The sequence below is a fragment of the Anser cygnoides genome, chromosome 1, assembly GCF_040182565.1.
Source record: "Anser cygnoides isolate HZ-2024a breed goose chromosome 1, Taihu_goose_T2T_genome, whole genome shotgun sequence".
In the NCBI taxonomy this organism is placed as follows: domain Eukaryota; kingdom Metazoa; phylum Chordata; class Aves; order Anseriformes; family Anatidae; genus Anser; species Anser cygnoides.
Window position 1 is genome coordinate 1,438,424 of NC_089873.1, and position 23,339 is coordinate 1,461,762.

The 23,339-nt window shown below is 51.3% G+C and overlaps 1 protein-coding gene across 14 annotated transcripts in view; it reads left to right on the forward strand.

Moving 5' to 3' along the window:
• The window catches only part of NRF1 (nuclear respiratory factor 1), a 60,197-nt gene that overhangs the window by 13,413 nt on the left and 23,445 nt on the right, over positions 1–23,339 (forward strand). For 11 of the 14 annotated variants that reach the window (XM_066995931.1, XM_066995847.1, XM_066995809.1 and 8 more), the window contains exons 2-11: positions 72–303; positions 3,596–3,710; positions 5,654–5,780; positions 6,359–6,499; positions 13,110–13,268; positions 14,234–14,431; positions 15,849–15,950; positions 16,451–16,522; positions 18,336–18,493; positions 22,196–22,320. In XM_066995931.1, coding sequence (XP_066852032.1) covers positions 81–303; positions 3,596–3,710; positions 5,654–5,780; positions 6,359–6,499; positions 13,110–13,268; positions 14,234–14,431; positions 15,849–15,950; positions 16,451–16,522; positions 18,336–18,493; positions 22,196–22,320 — 1,420 coding nt within the window. In that variant the 5' untranslated portion in view covers positions 72–80. The remainder of the gene's footprint in view (positions 1–71; positions 304–3,595; positions 3,711–5,653; positions 5,781–6,358; positions 6,500–13,109; positions 13,269–14,233; positions 14,432–15,848; positions 15,951–16,450; positions 16,523–18,335; positions 18,494–22,195; positions 22,321–23,339) is intronic. The other 3 variants (XM_066996040.1, XM_066996190.1, XM_066996267.1) reach the window with 1 other exon arrangement.

Here is a 23,339-nt window from a genome sequence, read left to right on the forward strand (position 1 = left end):
TGTATGGTGCATCAGTGTCCCTAATGCCTGTCCTGTGATTTATTTTTTTTTTTTTTGGTCTCCCTTCACAGCCTCTATTGATGGAAGAACACGGGGTGACCCAAACAGAGCACATGGCCACCATCGAGGCCCACGCAGTGGCCCAGCAGGTGCAGCAGGTCCACGTGGCCACCTACACGGAGCACAGCATGCTGAGCGCGGACGAAGACTCGCCGTCTTCCCCCGAGGACACCTCCTACGATGACTCCGACATCCTCAACTCCACGGCTGCCGACGAGGTCACGGCGCACTTGGCCGCGGCAGGTAACGCCCGCGGGATGCTTGGTGTTGTTCCCCCAATGCCGTGCTCGTACAGAGGTCCCAAACAGCATTTTGGGGGGCCAGGCAATCTTTTCACCCCCCCGGGATGCTGTGGATGCTTCCTTATTGCTCCAGCTCCGAGAGCAATTCCTCGCCAGCCCTGCTGCTTGCTTGGATGTTGCTGAGCTGAGCCACGTCGCCTTGTCGGTGTGTGCTGTGCAGGCGCTGGGAATAAGAGGTTGGTGTGTACGACGCAAAGGCCCCTAGTACATTCTGCCTCCGAAATGAAGCTAAAATACCAAATATGTCGGAGAGCAAGCTTATTTCATCCCCACGTAAACAACAGCCAAAATAACCCAACAGTGCCACGCAGCTCTGCGTAGCCAGGGCGCTCATGTGCTAGGGCTTTCCCAAGGAGATGCCACAAGCGGTGCTGGCGTATCTGGAATGGAGAAGTGTTTCAGGATCAGCAGCTCCTTCCAGCAAAGCCCCTGCCAAGCACCCTCAACATTTACCTTGTAGTGAATCTACCTCCCTAGTAGAAAAACGCGACGATAAATAAGCACTCGTGAACTCCCATGTCTGAGGAATAAAGCTCCTGACCTGCTTCATGGAACCCGTGAAGTTGTGGAAAGCAGCTCAAGTGTGTCAGCACCCCTGGTGCAGTGAGTGTCCCTGCTAAGGGGTGTACAGACATGCTAAGCAATGAACCCTTGCTATATAAACAGCTTTGGCAGGAAGACTTGCCTATAGGTTGTCTCAACAAGCAAGTAAAAGCTTTCGGAGTCTCTGTAGAGAGTCGTGAAAAGGCAAAAACGTTCCTGGAGAAGCTTTTCTGCACTTGTATGACACGAGAGGAGGCGGATCACGTGCGTTAAGAAAGATACAAGAGCAGATAGAAACGGAGAGGAGATGTTTGAGCAGAGGTTACTGGCGGGGGTTTGAAACTTGTACAGAAGTTTCAGCAGAGCACGGCAGGGCTGGGGAACTGCTGCCACCTCTGGGAGCCGGGCTGCTGCTGCTCGTGGGCATCTGCCACTTTCGATCCATTGAAAGTGTCCTAAAACCACCCCAAATTTGGGAAGTAAACTTGCCCTCGTCCCTTCCCTTTGTCCTAGATCCCGAAGCGCTCTTCTGCTTTGCTTGCCCATCGCGCGGTGCGTTTCTGTTTAAATTCCACCGGGATTTTTGATTTTACCTCCTCCCATCTGCACCTTTTGCCTCTCCCCTTTGCCATCGCTTTCTGTTGCGGCACCTCCACGTGGGTCTGACTGCCCAGCTGCTGCTTTGGTAGTTAAACCCAAAACCTGACTGATTGGGGTCTCCTGCCCTTCTCTAACCTGTTGCTCCTCTGCTACTGCCAGCCCTTCCTCCCCAGCGCACCGAAGCCTGGCCCCCTGCTTTGTCAGGCATTGCATGCCCATCTGATCCATTTCTGCTTTATTTACTTGACACCTTCTCGGCTTTATTTGCCTTGAGGTTGGGCTGACACACTGACGTGAAACCTGCTTGAGCTGCGATGTAAAAACTGCGCCCTGACCATGCACAGTCCCTCCTGGAGCTCTGCTGTGCCTGCACGTTCACTCTCACAGCTTCGTGGTCCTGAGGGCTGTCCTGCCGAGCATCCCAGTCCCTTTGATTATTCTTTTGACAGCCTCAACTCCTGAAAGGTTTTGCTTTTCCTTTCCAGCAGCCTGCCAGACCCATCAGGGGGTTGCAGGAGGGTCCTGCTGCACCCCAGGCGTGGGCAGCGGGCAGCAGCCTGGCCCCAACTCTCCCAGCCCAAAACCTGCACACAGCACAGCTTCTTTGCAGCCAGTGTTTCTCCAGTCCCCCAAATCAACATTTTTATCCTTTTTTTTCCCCCACACAGGACAAAAGAGCACTGCAAAGCTCGATGTACCTGTGGCAGGTAGCACCCTGGTCGCTACCCACCAAAAGTGGGGTGGCGGTGTCAGCCCCGAGCCGTGTCCTGCCTAGAGAAAACGCAGACATCTGACACTGCTCTGGTGCCGTGGGTTTGGTAGCGAAGGGCTTCCTGCCCCGGTGGCTGTATCTTTGTCAAACACAGAGGTGCAGAGCTTTTGGGCCGCCTGATGTGGTCTTTGTCCTCTGACACGTGGAGAAACCACGCAGAGCACCTGTGGGGGCTGCTCAGGAGTCAGGGGCAAGTCCTGGAGCCTGCGTTAGAGACCGTGAGATCGCTGACAGAAGCGCAATTCACTGCGTGTCACTTGGTTCACCTAGTAAAGCCGGCACCAGGAAGACACAGACCTGGTAAAATGGGTCCAGAGGAGGCCACGAGGATGGTGAAGGGGCTGGAGCCCCTCTGCCGTGGGGCCAGGCTGAGGGAGCTGGGGGTGCTCAGCCTGGAGAGGAAAAGGCTCCGGGGAGAGCTCATAGCGGCCTTCCTGTACCTAAAGGGGGCTTAAAAGAAAAATGGAGAGAGATTTTTTCTAAAGACATGTAGTAATAAGATAAGAGGTAAGGGTTTTAACCTGAAAGAGGGGAGATTTAGACCAGATATAAGAAGAAATTCTTTATTATGAGGGTGGTGAGGCCCTGGCCCAGGCTGCCCAGAGGAGCTGGGGCTGCCCCATCCCTGGGGGTGCCCAAGGCCAGGCTGGCTGGGGCTGGGGGCAGGAGCTGTGCCCGTGGCAGGGACTGGGACTGGCTGGGCTTGTAGGGTCCCTTCCAACCCAAACCCTTCTGTGATTCTGATACTTCATCTAACTTAATTAACTTCCCATTACACAGACTGTCCGAAGTGTGACCGTGAAAGCAATAGCTCTGCGCTGCCGTGGTCCTTGCTGTGCTTCGGGGCCCGTTGTGGGACGCTGCCAGTTATTGTGGAGTTACAATTTCTTTCCCATCAGAGCTGGTCTTTAATCCCCAGGGAGAGCCACAGGCCCCTAACGCTGTAGCTGCGGTGGCTGAGCAGGATTCCTGGCCCTGCACCAAGCATCTCCTCACCTGCTGCCAGGATCTCCTCGACTGCAGTTGGCTGTTTAAGCTCCTGGAGTGCTCGAGTCTTTCAGTGTGTTTGGAAAGTGAAATACATAATTACACGATTGGAAGGAGAACTCTGGAGTAAAATCTGTGACTTTCACCTGAGACTGAGCCGGGGCTTGCCAGTCTGGAGAACTGGAGACCCTTCTGATGCACTCGTTGATGCTGAGAGGAGGGAGCCCAGGGGATTTGGGGTCATCCAGGGGGGATGCCCCCGAGCTGAGTCCCTGGGGGGCCAGATCCTGAGCTGTGCGCGCTGATTCACCCTCTGTGGTTTGATTTCCAGGCCCCGTGGGGATGGCAGCAGCCGCTGCGGTGGCAACGGGTAAAAAACGAAAGCGACCCCACGTTTTTGAATCCAACCCGTCGATCCGCAAGAGGCAGCAGACGCGTTTGCTACGGTAAGGACTCCTGCCTGCACCCTGACACCTTGGTCTGCCTCCTTGATCTGCTTCCAGCGCCGTCGGTGATGAGACCACGTGCTGCCCACAAGTCCTCCAGCTTGAGGAGTCTGGGGCATCTCTTCTGGAACCCACGAGCTATGTTTTAACTTGCAGAAATGGGTCAAATGGTTGCTTTGCTCATTTTTAACGTGGTCTTCTGACCACTGGGGCTGACGTGACCATCGTGGTGGGATCCACACTGAAGACTGGCCCATCCTGCAGTGCACAGGGCTGGGGGAGAACTGAGGGGAGATGCCCATTAAAGCCGATCCAGACCCTCTTTGGCTTTAGAAACTGTAGAACTCGTTGGGCAGAAGTCCCTGTAGCCCTTGGGGTGCTGCATCACGAGTGCTCTGAGTGTGTCCGCCCACCTGATGGCCACCGAGGAGCACTGGTGCTGGAGTGACTGCGCAGGTGTTCTGCAAGCCTCTGAAGATCACCTGCAATTCTGTCCTTAGGAAACATCTGTAAATATTGGCTGGTACCACTTAGAAAGCTTTGGAAGAAGACAATTTTAGCTTTTTAACCTGTTCTGGCCTTAATTGGGCTGTATCAAAAGAGTTGGTGTATTTGTCAGCCTCTGTTACTTGCTGGCTTCCTCCTGCAGGCACACTGAGCACCCTGAAGTAGGGAAGGCCAGTGTCACTTTTTCTTCCTCTCCTTGCAAAGTTGGTGAGAAATTAAGTTGGTTTCCTTATGTTCTGCTTATTCACCTGCTGAGTCCTGCAACACCCTTTGCACGTGACCAAAGTGGAGAGGAATACAGCAGGGTTAGCGTTAAATAGTATTTCCTGGAGTGGGCTCCCTTTCTTTTGTAGCTTCATTTCATTTTTCCTTCCCCCCACCTCTGCTGACTCAGCCATGTTTGTGCAACGTTTCTGGAGAGCAAATTTTTTAATCTCTTGAAATGGGAACAATATATTTTAAAAGAGACTCCTCTGTAGAGGGATTACTTCTCCCTTCTCGCAGCAGCTTCATTTTGTTACGTGTAAAACACCAACAAAATGCATAATTTCTGTGCGTTCTGACCAGTTTAATGAGTTTGTGTAAACATCAGGCACCAGCGTGCAGCAGGTGGGAGGTTAGTGTCTGATTCTGGGATCTCTGCAGAGCTGGTGATGGTTCTTTGGCAACGTGTCTGCTGCTAGCAGCAGGTCCTGAAATGACCAGGACAGAAACTAAAGTGTCGTCTTATGGCCGTGCTCACGTTGCCTGGTGGTAGCTGCTGCTTCTCTCCTGCTTAATGAGGTTCTGCCAAAGTTTCCGACACGTTCTCTTGCGTTGCTTGGAAGTTAATAAGAGGAGGAAAGTCTACGATGGAACATTTTCTTCCTACAGAGAGATCATTCCAAAGGGACCTGCTGATGCGGCAGGTGTTGGAGTACGTGGGTTCCCTGTGCTTAGCTGTTGCAATATTTCTGGTTCTTGCCTGTCGTGTAGCTGTCAGTTGAGTGCCTACGGTTCTGGTTCGAGTAGGGCTTTGGTACTAGGGAATTTTAATGTGCTGTTACGGGGCTGACTGTAAAATAACCTGTGTTTGCAGTCCTCTTTTGTTAAAATGTTCTTTACTGTACAATTTCTGTATCACTGACGAACTTAGCCAGTGACAGAGTGGATCTGCAGACCCCCGCTGTCCTTGGCTTTGCTTCTCTTTACTTTGTGCATCAATGGAAAAAAGGAGAGCGGGGAGAATAATTGATATTTGAGCTGCCGTGGGGCTGCAGGGAGCACAGCAGGCCTGCGGGAGCAGGGCAGCACCGTGCGGCTGATCCGACCAGCTGGGGCTCTGCTTCTCACCTGGTTTGTGAATGGGGGGCATTAAGAAAGGGACTCCACAGTGCGAAGGGTTGTGTTTCCATCAGCAGCTGATAGCTGCTCACTGCTTCGTGCCTCTGTTTCAGGAAGCTCCGAGCAACGCTGGATGAGTACACCACCAGAGTGGGGCAGCAGGCCATCGTTCTGTGCATCTCACCCTCCAAACCCAACCCCGTCTTTAAAGTATTTGGAGCTGCACCCTTAGAAAACGTGGTAGGTGTCTGCAGGAAAAGGTTGTATCATAAATTGCTCACCTTCTCCACAGCTTTCATTTTGGCTCCAGGCAGCTTTGCAGGCCTGGTAGCGACCTGGAGGTCATGTTTAAGACCCTGGAGGTAGGAGTTCAGGTTGTATGGACATGAGTCTAGCAGTGAGGTCCTGTCTTCTCTATGTCAGTGCTGAACATCTCACCAGGGCTGAATCGCCTCGATTAAAACTCGGGGGGACAGGTAGTGTCGTGTCCTTGAACTCAGCTCAGCTATCAGTGCTCGCACCTTGCCGCAGACCAGGCAGTGAACGGAGCAGACCCTGCCTGTGCTAAGCCTTGCTTCTGAACTTTTCTTTTAATCCCGTAAATACTTCCACTTGGTGGCGTTACTTGACGTTTCATCATCAGCTCTCTGATGCAGCCAGGTCTTCAGGGCCCGTGGGTGTTTTTACTTGCCAGCTGTGTCGTTGTTTGCTCCTTCTGTTCCGCAGCACCCCGGGGAAGGCAGCTGGCCCTGCCTCCTCACCCTCCCCTCTCCTGGTGCTCCTTACCTTGTTTACCTGAGCTTAACGATTCCCCACAGGTACGCAAGTACAAGAGCATGATTCTGGAAGACCTGGAGTCTGCGCTAGCGGAGCATGCTCCCGCGCCTCAGGAGGTTAACTCGGAGCTGCCACCCCTCACCATCGACGGCATTCCTGTCTCAGTGGACAAGATGACCCAGGTAAGCAGGCAGACACGGCAGAAACTTGGCAGAACCAGAGAGAGAGAGAGATTTGGCACCTTACAGTGAGCTTATGTCTACATCCCCAGGGGATGCACTTAATCTCTTCTTTCCCAAGGGGCTGTGACAGCTCAGATAGAAGTTAGCCGTGAAGCTTTGTTATTGGTGCTTATTTTCTGCACGCAGCAGTAGAGATGCGTGTCAGGACTCAAGGTCAGGCTGCTGGGAGCGTTCCCCTTTGAGCTGTTCTTCTCACCTCCCCTGTGCTGGGAACAGAGAAGCCATTTGTTCTGCACTTTGCAGGGATTTTTAGGCACTGAGGTCAGGAAGGTGGCTTTTGCAGTACCGCTTTTGGCTTATCCTCCTTGGATGTTTCTTGTGTGCTCTAGTTCCTTCCATCCTCCTCTTCCTGCCGTGGGCTGGAGCAGAGAAGAGCTTGTTGATTGCTTAACTCCACATCAAACCTCGAGATGTTGCTGATGGAGACGGGGAGTTTTCTGCTCTAGGGATGCGGGGGACTCCCTTTCTGTCCAGGTCCAGCTCCTTGCTGACCTCCTTACTGCTGGGGAGAAGGAGAGGGGGCCCCCCAGGGAAGCTTCCTTGGTGTGGGAGGGATCCTGCAGGGATTTCTCCTTCCTTGGGGGTGCAGGGCCTCAACTCAGCGTGATGCACTGTAACACATTTAAAATGCTGAAAGCCAGCAGCAAGGTGGAAAGGCCGGGGGCTTTGGGGCAACGTACAAGCAGTGTGATGGAGCAAAAGGTGTGCTGGTTTCCGCTGTGCTCTGCGCAACGATCACGTGCTGGTCACGACACCAGCTCCTGTGCTTGGGTCTAATCAGACACGCTCATGCTTTCTCATGCAGTTTTACAAAAGCCACTGTGCCTTAGCCGAGGTATAACAGATCACGTTCCTAATCCACGACAGCGCAGGGCAAAACGTAGTTGCTGGTTTTGTAAGCCGCCGGGCCGGTACTTGCAGGTCGGCTCAGAGCGGAGCTGTTGGAAGGCAGCTTTTGGTTTGGGTGGTTAATGGCTTCCCAGCCTGGAAACAGCCTGCCGTTTTGGTGGTCTCTTCTCTTCCTCTAAGAGCACCGTACGAAGGTCTGGCATTCGCATTAGCAAACACAAAGTTTCCCTGTCGCCTTGTCGTTGTAGTAATTAAACAGAAGTGCCTAGGACTTAAAAACGAGGAGGAGGAGACCTCGCAGTGGATTTTTTTCAGGCAGAGGGAAGCCGTCCCCGCACGCTGTGAGCAGCGAAGGTGCCTGCACCCGCAGCGTGGGGGCTCTGAGGAAATAACAAGGAAATGAGCCGTTGCTAGTGAAAGAAATAAGAGCGGTGAAGGTGGGTGAATAAGGTCAGGAAGTCCAGTTTTTGCAAACCAGTGACACGTCTGAGAAAGTGGTTCGCAGTGTGCGGAATATGTGCAAGCATAAACGGGTCCGTAAAAAGGTCTCCTTGGCTGTTAACGTTGCACGTGCCGTCAAAGCAGCAGTAGAAGTGACAAGCTCTCACTTCAGAGAGACCTTCCACTGCATTAATCATACAAATCGTTTGTTATGATAGAGTTGGAAATTAAATATTTTGATGGTAAGGAGTGCTGAAGTGTTTTCTGCTTTTCCTCAGGACGTGGCTGTGCAACCCCCCCTCCTAAAATCTCTGAATAAAACACTGATGCTTTTCACGTTAAGATAACAGTAACAGTTTTTGTTTCTTTCCTTGCAAATGTGACATGGCCTTGGTCTTCAGGAAACCTTGCCCAAAGATTTGGCTGAGCCACGTTGCCCCTGGGGTTTGGTTGCTTTGTGTGTCCGTGTGTGAAGCAGCTCTCCAATCTAAGGCAGTAGTTGCTGGCAGAGCTTTTTTCTTCTTTTTTCTTTCCCCACATGCACCAATCCTGTGTTCCCAGGCTCCTTGCAGCTCTCTTAAACCAGAAATGCTTTTTCCTTCCCCCTCCGTATTTTGCAGGGCCTTCTGTCATCACGAACATGCAGCCTGCTGATGCAACAGCACAGCAACTTGGAGCCTCTTATCTCAAGTCCTCCCGTTCTGTGTTATGCTAAAACAAGCCTCCCGTTAGGAATAGCCTTCTTCCTTCCGATTTGTAAATCAAAACAGCTTTATGAAGGCTTTTCCAAAGCTGTGGACAGGGCGACCTGGGCAGATTTGAGAGGTGGGCCTGGCTGGGGCAATCCCAAACATAAATCCAGGCTGGGTGGAGAATTGATGGAGAGCAGCCCTGAGGAGAAACGACCTGGGGGTGTTGGAGGGTGATCAAAAAGGGCTGGAGCCCCTCTGCTGCGGGGCCAGGCTGAGGGAGCTGGGGGTGCTCAGCCTGGAGAAGAGAAGGCTCCGGGGAGAGCTCCCAGCGGGCTGCCAGGGCCTGAAGGGGCTGCAGGAGGGCTGGGGAGGGACTCTGTGCCGGGGGGTAGGGGTAGGACACGGGGAACGGCTTTAATCTGAAGGAAAGTGGGTTTAGATTAGAGATTAGGAAGAAATTCTTTACTCGGAGGGCGGTGAGGCCCTGGCCCAGGCTGCCCCGAGGAGCTGGGGGGTGCCCAAGGCTGGGCTGGGGGCAGCCTCACCTTTTGTGAATCGTCTTTTAAAAACCTGCACTCCTGGAACGCCTGCAGGCCGTCTGAGGACAGATCACCAGATTTAACTGACAGGACTACAGACTGCCGGCTGGGTTCTCGCAGCGCAGCAGGTGTTCCTCCTGGTCAGAATTCGGGCAGTAAGGACGGTGCGTGTGGTGGCTATGAGATAATTTTGCTCTTGAAGGAGTCCAGCTGCCGTGTAGTTTTTGCCAGACTCGGGGCCAAACTTTTAAAACAGAAACACAACACAGATAAGCTGAGCGTGATGAGGCTGCAATACTGGCAGTTTTTATTTTTTTATTTTTTTTTTTTTTGCCACAATGGGATTCGAAATACATCAGTTAGAGGTGGTGGTGGTGCTGCTGACTCCCAGATCCCTGCAGCCTGGCGCGTGGCTGGAGACGCTGTTGGTTTTTGCAGGAATTTGGATTCCCAGAGCTGCTGATGGAATTCTCGTTATCCGCTAGCAAGAAATGAGCTTTTTTCGACTAGATGCTACAAAGCCCCGTGGAAAACCAAAATATTTACGAGTGTAAATTGGGCAGCACAATTCAGAGGCGTCTCTGAGAGGGGAGAAGCGAAGCCCCTGCGCCGAGCAGCTGCAGGTGGCTGCAGGCAGGTGGCGGAGGCGTTGGCTCCTCAAAGGGGGAGGCGAGAATCACTCTGTTTAATTGCTCTGCTTCCCTGGTGCTCTAGAGGGAAATAAAGAGTTGCGGAGCAAAGATGCTTCCGAGCGAAGAGCATCGCCCACCTCAGCTGTGCAAAATAAGGCATGGCAGCGGGGCTCTTACCCTGGAGCCATTCCACAGAGAAGGCTCATCACTTTACGGGCTTTGGCGACGTGCACACCACGGCAGAGCTGAGTTTGCCTGTAAAAACTCAGCCTTGTTGTTCTCTGTGGCTCGCCGATAGCATTAGGGAGGGAGCTTGGGTGATGCTGAGCCAGAGCACCAGTCAGCTCTCTGCGAGGCACTAGAAGCTGCTGATGCTTTCCTGAACGGGTGTTTTGTTCTTTAATTTCACTTCAATTTTCACTTCTTTGTTCTTTGATTTCGCTTTTCTTAACCTAATGCGCACCTGCGGTTTGCAGCGTGCTTACGCAAGCCAGCAAAGCTTACCGTGGCCTTGAAAAATTGTACTCGACGCCTGTTTGCGTGGTGCCGTGCAGAAAGCTTTAGCCCAAACAGCAGCTATCGCTGCGTGCCAGGCTGTAGGCAGCAGACGCCAGGCACTGAAGGGCGGTATCTGCTCTGCCCGTGGCTCTCAGAACCTTTTTACAGGGATCGGGGCCAAGCCTGCGTGCTGGACCCCATCGCCCAGGTGCGAGGCTTGGGTGGTGCTCCCCCTGGTCCCCATCGGAGATGCGGTATGGGGACAGCGTGTTTCTGCTGTCCCAGCAGGTCGTTGGGGTGTGGGGGAGGGAGAGCGTCCCTGTTTCGCAGCGGAGGCACCCCAGGGGTGAGAGATGAACGCTGCTTTTGCAGTATTTCAGCTCAGAGCCTGCGTCGTGCATCGTTCCCAGCAAGAACGAGCAGCGGTGATCCTGCCCGCTCCCCTCTGACCCTTTAGAACTCCTCAGCACTTCCTATTTATGCCTTGACCACCGTTTCAGGGCGGAAGAGAAGGTAGATTTGCACAAAAAATAAATAAATCTGTGAGCAGAGCCCTCCGTGGGGAGACCAGCAGGGCGTTGGTGGGGGCAGTTCAGCAGGTGCCGGCTGTCCTCTGGGCTGGGGAAAAGCAGTCCCAGGGCTCCCTGCTGGCAGCGCTGTGCCGCAGCCTTGGAAGATGCCTTGCTTTGTACCCTGAACGTTAAAATATATATAAATACATATATTTATTTAACCGAAAAACAGAAGGGCAAGTGAACAAAGTACCCGGGGGGCTTTGCTGCCATTGCTCCTTTGCCCTCTTCTGCTTTTGGGAGCAGTTGAGGAGACTTTCGTACAGCTTCTCTCGGTGCTAGAGATTACAGGAGCCTTTCCCAGAGCTGACAACGGTGCAAAGCAGAGTGAGCTGCGTGCTTTTTGGGGAGAAGCTTGCTTTTTGGGGAGAGGCTTGCTTTTTGGGTGGCTTTGTGGCCGGAGCCAGCAGAAAGGTTGCTGCCCCAGAAGTGACTGCAGCGGCTTCTCCCGGCTGCGCCCTCTGAGACACGCGGGGTCTTTGTCTCGGTGCCCGTGGCAGACCCCTGCGAGCTGCCGGGGTGAGGTCTCGTTACGGCACTAATTAGAGACGTCCTGGCGCTGGAGCAGGCTGCGGCGTCGCTGCTGATTGTCTCCCTGGCGGATTAAAGGCGAGCCCTCCTTAACAAGTGCCTTGAGTAGCTCGAGCTGCTGAACTCCCCGGGACCAGTAATTAATCCATCTGGTAACAAGGAGCACGGCTCGCAGGCAGCGATTCCGGGAAGGAGACTTTTAACCGTTGTTGCACCGGGCGACTCGATGCCACCAGCAGGTTTGTTGGGCCGAGCAAACCTCCCCGGCCTGGAGGCCGCGTCGTGGGCTGGAAGGGAAGACACTGCAGTGGTTGTACCCGTGTGTGGGCACGGGCGAGCTGGTGGCTTTTCCGTGCCCTGTTTGTAAATCGGGGTTTGGTTCGCTGTCCCTGAGATGGTTGAGGATGCCCTTGGGGTGGTGTGGGCTGCTCCGGAGGGGCTGCTCCATCTCTAGCAAGCTCTGGCCCGTTCTTGGGCTTGCTGTTAGCTCAGGAATGATGGAAGGGCTGAAATGCAGCCGCTTTGCTGGGCAGCAGAGTTTCTTTTAGGGTGGCAGCAGACACACCATGTCCAGACCCACGAGTACACTGGATTTTTATTGCCTTTAAAGTCCCTAGCCACTGCTGCCAACTGTGCAAGCAGCAAATCGTGCATTCAAATGAATTGCTTGGTTTTTATCAAAACACACTTCAGTTTTTCTCCTTAGATTTGTAAACTAGAGCCCAACATCACATCTTGCGGTGGGGCTCTGCCCTCGAAGAGCAGCCCTGCGCCCCGAAGAGCTGCCGCAGGTCGTGGTGCGTTTAGCGGGGTGCTGCGGGGTCAGGCGCTCTGCAGCCTCCCGTTCCTCCGACAGATATTGCACGCCAGGACAGCAGAACTCAAATGGCTTTTACGGCAAGTTCCGAAGGGATGCAGGGAGGCATTCTGACATGCAACTAGTTAGCTTGAAGTTAACACGTTTTAATTTGGTGTGGGCGGTCGTGCTCTTCCTGCTCAGCTCTACGGCTGCACCGGCCTCCTCCCGCACCTCCAGGCAGTGCCCAGGACAAAACCCAAACGTGCCCCAGCACCCTCCGTGAGTTTTATGTTCTAGTAGACGACTCTAAGGACATTAGCTGCTCTTGGTGACATGCCTGCTCAATTAGCTGTGCAGATCTCTCTTTCTAAGGTATGGTCTGCTGATGGTAAAGGCAGTCACCAGCTGGCCGGTTTCTGTGGGTGCCAAGGAAAAGCACAATTGGGTTGAAAGGTGTCCCCGCTGGGGGAGAAGTTAAAAACAGATTCAGAAAATCAGTGCAGTGTGTGATATGTTCTGCAGGGGTAGGGAAGAACAGGTAAGAGTGTCTTTAAGCTGGAGAAGCTCGCTGAAGCTCTGTCCTCTTTGCAACATCAACGTAAAACGTACATCAGCTCACAAGTGAGTTCTTGCAGCTGTAGGGACATTGAATGTTTTTTCTTTTAATTTTTTTTTTGTCCTGCGTTGTTCTAATTGTTTTATTTCCCCTTTCAGGTTGGTTAGCTCTCTTCGTGGTAGTGTTTAAACCAAAAAGCGTGCTAAGACAGCGTGTGTTTTGCCTTATTCTAGTTGGATTCATTTTGTTTCTGCTGTTCCATAATCTAGCGAGCTCTTCTCAGCTGAGACTTGGGGGAAGATGATACAGGATTTGTTTGTCCTGGGCACGCAGGCCTCTTCCAGGTCATGTTTCCAGCAGGATGGAAATGAAATGCAGTAACTTTGTCTCAAAACTACCAGATTTGCGTTCCTACAAACCCTTTTATGCGCTTTGTTCCAGGCACAGCTGCGAGCTTTCATCCCGGAGATGCTGAAATACTCCACGGGTCGCGGCAAGCCAGGCTGGGGCAAGGAGAGCTGCAAGCCCATCTGGTGGCCTGAGGACATCCCGTGGGCCAACGTCCGCAGCGACGTCCGCACGGAGGAACAGAAGCAGCGGGTGGGTAACCCATGGGTCTGCCTTCAGTTTTTGGGGGCGCCGTTTTTCTTTCCCTCGAGTGATGGAAGAAACTGCATCATCCGCCCGTCCTTGGCTTAGTGTCAGACATCGAGCTCGGGAGAGCAATGAGATGGGAGGTGTAGCGTGCAACCTGCTCTGTCCCTGCCTGCGTGCTGTGACGAGCAGGTATTTGAAGCACATCTCCTTCTGCAGCGGGTGTCCTTCTTGCTAGCTGCATCACCTGCTCATCTCTGTGGCCTTTTGAAGCAGCCTGCCCAGCCTAAGACCAGCCAACTCTCCAAGTATGCAGCTCATTTACCACCGAGTCTGTGTCGTGGCCTCGTGAAGCCCTTGAAGGGTTTACTGTCCCATCCTGAGCAGGGACCTTTGTGCTTAAAGGCGGGTGATCAAAAATGTGTGGTGGAGCCAGGAAAAAGAGAAGTGAGAGAAAGGGTGAAAGGTCTTGGGTATCAGTTACAGCTGTGGATCCCACGCAGGTGATGTTGTCACCGACCTGTCACAAGGAGACTGTCAAAAAAAAAGGCTCCCAGGGTGTGAGGGCAGTGCTGATACAGATCTGGTTGGGTGGGGAGGGATGCCTGGGGGGCTGGAAATGGCGCTGCATCCTCAGCTCTTTCAAGGTGGAGGTGATTTTCTGTGTGTTGGCCTCAATTCTTTAAGCTTTCAAGGCAGAGAAATTTCATTGAGATTTCATTGAGAAATATGCCCTCCTTTGGTCAAGTATGCTCGTTCTGTATCCATACATAGAAATGCAGTGGCTCAGGGTAATTTCTGAGTCCTGGGGAATGAGGGAATGGAGGGATTAGGTACTGGGGGCATCTTGTTTGATGATTTATTGAAAAGCACCCAGTAAAGGTAAGCATGCAAATCACAGCAGTAGCAGCATTCGAGCCATTCAGAAAAGTTTTTACACGCTCTCAACTCCTTTCTGATTCTCCCTGTAGGTGTCGTGGACCCAGGCGTTGCGGACTATCGTGAAGAACTGCTACAAGCAGCATGGCCGTGAGGACCTGCTCTACGCGTTTGAGGACCAGCAGACGCAGCAGCAGACCACGACCACACACAGCATAGCGCACCTGGTGCCGTCACAGACAGTGGTACAAACCTTCAGCAACCCCGATGGCACCGTGTCCCTCATCCAGGTGAGAAAAGCCCTCCAGCGTTCCCAGCACAGCTGACTCAGGATCAACTTGCCTGCCTCTAGGAGGTGGTTTAGAGCAAACTCCTTTTGGTAGCTTGCCGTGTCCTTCAGGAATTCTCTTTATCAATCTCTCAGCCCTCTGGCTCATTAAGCCAGTGCTCCCGCTCAAAGAAGCGGTCCCATCCTCTCTCTTCCCTGCTCCTATCCCTTGCTCTCCTGTTGTGGCAGCACGGACAGACCTGCAGCTATTTGGTCAAGTAGTTCAGGGTCTGACCTGGGTTTTACTAACCCGTTCGCAACCAGACACACAGCTCATGTGGCCACACAAAACCTGTGGCGGCCGTGGGATGAAGTGACGGGAGGAAACGTGATGGGACTGCTTTTCTTTAATGGTATGAAATCTACCTTAATCCATGGCATTAGGTACTTCTGTGTCCCCTGCTCTTACACCTGAAGTGTCTAAGATATAAATATTGTAATTCTCAAGCTGCCCCGAGGGAAGGATGTCTTAGGCCGCTTTAGGGGATTCACAGCTGAAGTTGCTGCTGCTGTATTCCCTTCTCCATGTGGGGCGGCAGCTTCTGGCAGCTCAGGACGTGGACTTTATTTTTGTTTTGCTTTTGTTTTTTTTTTTTGTTTGCTTTTCAAATGAAAGCTTTTCAGTGAATTGGCCCAGCTTTCTGCTCCCCCAAGGCCCAGCAGACGTGCCAAGCTGCTTCTGTTTGCTCACCTGCTAACAGACATTTTCCCCTTGATAGTATTCTCTTAGGTGCCCAGCACCTGAGATCTCATCGACTTTCTAGCACCTACAGGTTTAATTCTGCTTAGAAACAAAGCTGCACATCTCCCAGGTTTTGCCTTTTCCCAGCTGTTAAATAGGGAAAGTGTAATTTCCAAAGCCAGTGGGGTAGTGAGGATGGACTGATGTTTGCCAAGTGCCTGGAGAGCAGTGCCCCTGTGAGTGGTAAGTGGTGCTATAAATGATAGCTGATACGCAGGGTATAGTTTTTACAGGGTAGGTTTTTTACACGACTTCCACGCAGTTGGAGAAGTGTCTTGGTTCCACCTGTGCACCCTGCTCGCACCTGGGAATGGCAGTGGTATCCTGCAGCTGTTCTTTGTGAGGCTAGGAAAATAGCGAGGGCCTGTGTTCAGACAGACACAAGGGCTGTGCAAAACTCATTTCTGGGCCCTGTCCCCACTCTGGAAGCTGCTGCAGACTGACATTGCTTTAGCATGTTATTTTTTTCCCCTTGGAGACAGCTCAGGATTTTCCACGAGCTCTGCCCATTACTATTATTCCCTGTAGATGCAATGCTTTGTAACCTGAGAGCGTTTGACTGTCCCTTTGTCTGAATTATATGGATGTTTTCCTGCACTAGCAAGCGTGTTCAGCTGCATCTTGTTGACTTCTGCAGGTTGGCACCGGTGCTACAGTTGCCACGCTGGCTGATGCCTCCGAGTTGCCTACCACGGTCACCGTCGCACAAGTCAATTATTCCGCAGTGACTGACGGGGAGGTAAGGATCTGGGTCGTGCTCATCGTGTTCAGAGCACGATCATCCTATTTGACTTCATCAAAGTTAAATATTTGTCACAATTAAGTCACAAAAAAACACCAACCCTGCAGTGTTCAGGGTTAAAATACCTGTGAAACTATACGAAATTTCATATAGGAAGTGCTGAACTGTTGTCGTTTTGACTCAAGAGCATACAAATGCAATTATGGCAGAAGCCTCAGCTCTGAATTTCATCCCATTTTAATGTCCTATACATTAATTCTGGGAGATCTGCTCCAGCAGATAGAGACCTAACTGCACAGATGCACGTTTCTGTGTTTGTTTGGGATAATCGTTTCACGTGTGCTCGAGATCCCGAGTTTTGCCAGTTCAGGGTTGGGGGTGACGCCTGGGGTATTCTGAGCCTGTGGTTAGTGGAGGATATTGCATGGCTGTGGGCAAATGGTGTGATTCTTCGGCTACTGATCTCTGGACAAAATGGGACTGTTCTTCTTCTGCAGCTTTTAGAGAGGTTTGCAAGTGAATACCGGAGAGAGCTTCATAAATGCACGTTATATTCGAGACAACATGAGGTACCGCGGAGCGCAGTACTGTTCCACGTACTGTGAAAGCTTCTTCCAGTGCTCTAAAACTGGGCAAAGTTCCTTCTGTTGAGGACTCCGTCAGACCACTTCAGCCCTCAAATCTGACCTCTCAAACTTGCATGCGTTTATTTTTTCCGCTTCTTTTTTTTTAAACACGTTAATAAGTTTAAAGACCGCAAGGAAACTTACGCTTTTTTTTAACCTCTTTTTCCCCACTAACCCCCCTGTAAATCCATGAGGCTGCAGGCAGCTTTCCGCCCCTTTGCTGCGTGCCAGGCTGTCCGGCTGCGGACGGTCTGTGCAGGAGTGCTGGGGTCTGGTCAGCTCTGTGCGAGCGAGGCTTTCAGGGCGACAGGTGGCAGCACAGAACAGCTTTGTTCTGCACAAGACCCTATTTCCATCTCAGGAGCAAAGGGAAGCGGCCTGGCTGTGACCTTGAAGTACTTTGAGGGTTTTCAGAACCCTCTTCAGATGTCTCTTGACACCTGTAAGAAAATTTTCAGAGGGACAAACAGAAATCAAGGGAGTGCAGGCACCGAGCTCCTCCTGTAAATTAAACGTTTAAGAGATATTGGACGAAATAAAGATACAAAAGTTTTTTCATTGGTGAATGGCTGGGATCGCTATGTGCAGACAAATCCACAGCCTGCTGGCAGCGTCTCTAAGGATGTTTCTGCCTCGCTGTCATGCTGCGTGGAGATGTGAGTTAGCTCTGAGTAAGCAGACGTGTTTATAGGATGCAGAGCAACACGGAGCAGGGATGCTTGCTACGATCTCAGCAGCACAACTTTTGTGTTAGTGCGGAGAAGGGCCCAGACAATTCCTCCTCCTTTGCCTGCAGTAAGTCCTTCCCCCTTTTGAAACAGCCTCGGCGTTTTTGCAGGGCGCTGTGCGCCACAGTGGAGATCTGCCTGACTGCTGAATACATGTATTTGCAGAATATACGTATGTTCTCCTCCTGCATGGTGGTGGGAAGGGTGCCTTTCCCTGCTCGGGCTTGCTTTGCTTTGGTTTCGGCATGGCTAGGGAGCAGCACAAACTCAGTCCAGCTCTCCTGAGATCCCTCCCATCTGCGACTTCTTCCTCTCGAGGCACTCAGACCTGGTTCCATCTTTCCTAAAAGACTTCGCCTTCTCTTAACTTGGCTTCTTTTCACCTTGTCTCAACGCCCTGTCGCTGCTTCCTCCCTGCTTTGGATCCTTTCGCCCAGGGTCAGCTGTGGGCACAGGAGAGCAAAGCAGTTGCCTTGAACTGGGGATGGCCACTTTCATTTATTAAGCGTACTACAGCAAAACAAGTTCCAGTTGTGAGCTTTAGGTGAGCTTGAGACAAGTCCAGCACAAATAAATCCTAAATGGGAACATGTTTGGTTCCCCAAAATGACGGGAGGGGTGCAGACAAGTGGAAACAGGGAGGCACGTGCAGCCCTTTGCCCTGTGGGACGGGGATCTGTGCTGAGCTTCCAGCACCGCAGCAGTGCGGCTGCTTTAAAAAGTGCCTGGCAGTTCTCGCTTGCAGACTGAACATGTGCAGAACAGCAGCTAGACTTGAGGGCAGGCTACAGAAACTCACTCATGGCTGAGAGAGGGTTGTAGGGTCTGTGGTGTTCTCAGCTGGATCCTGGTCTTTCCCCCCTGGTGCTCTCTTTTCCCTGTCAAAGTCTCTGGGAGAGAGTCAGAGTACGTGCAGGATTCTCCAAAGACTCCTCGAAACTATCTGACTTCTTTGTTTTAGGCAGCAGCCGTCGTTTCACGGGATGGCTTCACATCCTGGGACCTTCCTTCTTGTTCTTCCTCCGTAGGTGGAGCAGAACTGGGCAACGCTACAGGGGGGTGAGATGACCATCCAGACGACGCAGGCATCAGAGGCCACGCAGGCAGTGGCATCGTTAGCAGAAGCAGCAGTGGCAGCGTCTCAGGAGATGCAACAAGGAGCAACTGTTACCATGGCACTCAACAGGTACGGGGGAGAGGAGAAGGCTAGAAGGCTGCACGCGGGTGCTTTCTCCTAGGTTTTCACTCTGACAGTAAAAGGACACTGTCTGCAGTCCCGTGGAGGCTTTTCCTTAGCAGATTCCTAGTTCCACCTGCGTACAGGAGTCTGCAGGATAGTTTTCAGTTTCCACTGTAACAGTAGGAGCACACTGACATGGAAATTTCCTGAAAGGGGAAACGGTAGGTGGTAACTGTACCCGCTAAATGGTTTGGGTTCGGCAAGGGTCCGGTTACAGAACCGAGCTTGCTAATAAGAGTCCTAACGTGCTGACAGTGCCGTTTGGTACGCTGGTCTGTGTATCCACCAGAATTAGTAATAGTTCCTTACTAAAAGGCTGAATTTCCCAGTGGTGTGCTGCCTTGGTCTCTCGTCAGAAAACAGAATGTTGTGCTCAGCGCACCAACGGGTAAAGTTAGTAAAGTCTAGTTCCGTGCAGGTCCGTGCAGCAGGAAGCAGCGTCTTTGCTCAGCTCTGGGGAGTTTTTTAAGCTTTGCTTGATGTTCTTAAAAACTGGAAGTGGCTGGGGCACACTGCGGCTGCAGCCCGAGGGAGCAGGACAGGACGCGGCATCAGCCCCAGCAGCGCAGGAGGTTTCACACTGCTGAGGTGTGGGCAAAACGTTTTCCTCATCCAAATCAGGATTCTGGATTAAAGGCTGTCAGAGTAAAGGCTGAGCAGCTGTGGCTTGGGACACGACACGAGCCCACAGCGCTGGTAGTTGGGGTAGAGCTCCAAGACCATGCTGTGCGGGGATCACAAATTACTAAAGCAGCCACCTCGATCCTGGGGTCCATCACCAGCTTGCTTCCAAATTGCTGTCGTAACTGAATTGCAAACCCACCCAGAACTGTTTCTGTTCATGATCCAGATTCAAGTCCGTCAGATATGTTCTTCTCTGCTGCTGTAGGAGGCTGATTGAGTAGGATTTTTTTTTTAACTAATAGTTCCACTGGAAAATTGCCTTTTAAAACCAAGTGATCTATTTAGGACACTGTAAGAACAGATGAAGTAACTAGGCATGGAGCTGAAAAAAAAAAAAAAGTCCAGTCTCCTGGAATCTGGCTTGCAGGACCTGTGTCCTGCACGTTCCTAGTTGGTAGATTTTTTTTCTATGTACTTTTGAGAAATTTTTCTGAAACCAGTGTGCTTTCAATTTAATATTGTCCCATTGCTACTAGTTCTGGCTCTTAAGGTCACCAACGAGCAGTTCCTTTTCCTGCATTTAGGGAGTTCAGAATCCCTAATAAAAAAGAAATGTTAAAATGAAATGAAGGCTCCTAGAAAACACGAGCGGAAGAGCTTTCAACGAGTAACGTAGTTGCTGTTGTGCCTCAAGACAGGGTCAGCTGTGCTTATACCCGGGAAGGCCCTGTAGTAGGTCTGAAACAGCTCGTAGCTCAGGAGCAACGTGAAGCCTGTTGCAGCATTGCAGTGGGAATGATGGGCCTCGCGTTTTATTTCACATTTTATTGTCACCCTCTTTCTCTACTGACAGTGGGAGGGTTTGGGGTCCCGTGTGGGTGACTAGCCCCCCAAACCTTCCATGTGGAACAGGTGCTCGCTTTTCTTTGCCACCAAACACTGCTGGGGGTCTTTCCCCTACCTGTAGGAACATCTCAGCAAGTCCTTGAGAGCTGAAGGCTCTTCCAGCTCTGGAAACTTCATGCTTAATTTAGCTGAGGGCTGCTATCTTTGATTTCCCTGACAGGGAGCAAAGGAGTCTCGTAGTCCGTGCAGAGCAGTGCGCCCGCAAACAGCATGTTGGGATGGGTGAAAGCTCTGCCAGGGTTGAGGATGGGAAGTATGGGGCCTCCTGGTAAAGGAGGACAAAGTGGAAGTGGTTAATTCATTGATTCGAACTAATTAGTGCTTGTGGAGCACGCTGTAACTGGGCACAGCTCTTATGCTGTGTGGTTGTTATTATTTTCATAGGTGCAACCTTAATCGATGATTAAAATGCTGAATTGCCCCTGAAAGTGGCTTCAAGTAAGCGTGCAAAGTCTAGGAAATAGTGTTACCCCAGCAAGTCTGGGTTTACCCCCAGGTTTGCTCTGTTGTAGTTGGCCTTCCTGCACTCTGCCTCCACGTAGCTGCAGGTTCAGAAGAGAGAACAGCCAAAAGGGATAGGGAGGCAGAACAAGAAAATATTCTGGCTCAGTAACAGCGTTTGAGAGCTGCCCTGAGTGACAGAGGGGCTATTGAGAAATGAAAATATGCCCTGAGTAGCTAATATTTATCCAAGGGGTCTGGAGAAGTTTGAACGGTTGTTGAAGGATGCTCAGAGCACTCGGACTGTACAACGAAATGGCAAATAGGATATCATCTCAATCCATGCCAAATAATCCACGCGTGAAGAAGTATCTCCTGTATAGACCCAACGAGGAACTGTTTGTTACCAGTTACCATTCAGCAAGCTCCAAGAATCCCTGCTGAGCAGGTATTGTCAGACGAGTAAGTTGAATATTAGGAATTACAGGGAAGGGCATGGAGAGCAAGGCAGGATTAGGCCACTGTACTAACCCATGGGACGTCTACGTCTTGAATAATGTGAGAAATGGTCACACACACCCCTCAAACAATGTCTTATATTTAGAAAAAGTCTGGAAAAGGATGAGACTAATCAGGAAGCCAGGAAGAGCCCTTCCACAGCGAGCGGACTCTGTCTCTTCAGCTTGGAAAAGAGATTACTGGAAGTCTATGAAGTCACGAGGAAAATGAAAATGGAACTGTTATTTTCCATTTCTTGCACTATCAGATGCACAGGCTGCCCAGCAAGACCGAGGGAGTAGGTTTTGGACTACCAGAATGCAACGTTTTTATTCACACGTCATCTAATTAAATGTGGGTCTCATTGACACAGGATGTTGGGGAAGCAAAAAGTATAAATGGGTTTCAAAGGGGATTAGAAAAATCAAACCTGATGGTCCAGATGCAGTCTCTGATGTAGGAAATCAATACGCTGCTGACTGTCGGAAGCTGAGAGGGTGTAGGAAGGGAAGGATCATACACACTCCTTCCTAAATATCTGATACTGGCTGTTCTCACAGCAGGGTTGCTGCATTAGGAGGGCCTTTGGTCTGACCTCATTCGTGCGAGGAAATTTAAGAATACCGTGCTTAGCTACCAATCACTCATTAAAAAGAATTATTAAACCACTTGGCTGGGGAGAGGTACTCTGTCTTCTCTAAATAGAGAGCTGCTGATGTGATCCTGGTAACGGTAAACCTCTGGGCCTTCTGCAGTGCGAGGTAAGCTGGCTGAATCAGTAGTGAGAGGGGGAGTTGGAAAATCTGGAGAGACCCGGTGGCAAAAGAATGAGTTTTGTACTGGAAACCAGAGGCAGGAAGGAGCCACGTTGTGTTACAACTTACTGGGATCGTCCAAAAGCTTTTAGTGAAGTCGCAGGCAAAAGGATGTTAAAGAAGGCACGGATATTCTAACTGAGAGAGATGCAAGCTGAAAAAAAGGCAGCGAAAGCAGCTTATTTCCTTGTATTCCTCCTCCACCGCAGATTTTCCATTCTGGATAACTTCAGCTGGCCCTGGTGAGAGTCCCTCCTTCCTGTGTGTGTTCTCTTGATATCAACGCCTAGTTAAATGGGTCCTACTGGAGCAGGGTTGCCTGGTGGACTTCCTAACCCTTCCCTTCTCTTTTCTGTGCCCCCAGTGAAGCAGCAGCCCACGCGGTAGCCACACTTGCTGAAGCCACTCTCCAAGGTGGAGGACAGATCGTCCTGTCTGGTGAAACCGCGGCAGCAGTAGGAGCGCTTACCGGAGTCCAAGATGCCAATGGTAAGGCTGCCGGAAAGTTTTTGCTTTCTGTTTTATTTTTAAATTTTTTTTTCCTTTGCTCTTGGCTAGGGTTTTTTTTTTTCCTCTCCACTTGAAATGTCAAGTCTTCCCCAGTAGGATAGCTCTGCCTCACTTCAGGTTGACTTAAAAGCCCAGAGAGCAAAATGATAGCACTAACTTCGTTTGCTTCCCTGGTGCTGGGGGCTCCGCTGTCCTCCTCCTCCTGCCAGCTTGCTCTTCAGCCCTAGTTTTATGGGGAAGGATTGCTCCCCGTTCTGTCCCTGTACACTGCCCAGGACCCAGACTTGGTTGACACCGCTAGTCAGTGCCATGATAAGCTTGACTCCAAAACACTTCACTGTGGAGTGGCAGGGAGTATGACCAACGCTTTATTACCCACTCGTTTCCTTCCTTCTCTAGTTGTCTTACTGTTTATTTTTATTCCTTTATGCTTGGTGGCTGCTCTTGAACAACTGTTGCTTTTCTGCTTGGTCGTCCGCCGGCAGCCAGCCTCAGCGTGCTGCCTTCTGCCTCGTTTCCCATCTTGCCGCCGCACGGCCAGTGGCTTAGTTCGGGGGATTTTCTGTAGAGCTTCTCACTCAGCGTCTTTTTTTCCAACTCTGGGGACTTTCGTAGATATCCAGACTAAGCTGGTAGCGAATAAATAAAACAGCAGGTTCGTGGAAACTGGTTCAGGATGGTACTGGGTCACACTGGTGTGCCTAGTTTATCTACCACCGCCAGTCTCGCTGTATCTGTCTGATGCCTTTACCACACTTCCCAAATTAAGAGATGAAACTCTCCGGTTATTTGATGGAATAGAGAGGAAGGCATCGAAATAAGCCCAGGAAGGATGAGGACTGTGAAGTTGTGTCTAAAAAAAAAAGTTGCTATTTGGGCAGTAATTGTCAAAGGGGGAAAACGCGTGCGCAGCCGGGGGCAGACCGCTGAGTTCTCGCCTTGTTGCTCTGCATATAAAGCAGAAATCCTTCTAGGTCAGACGTCAGGTTCGACTCCCA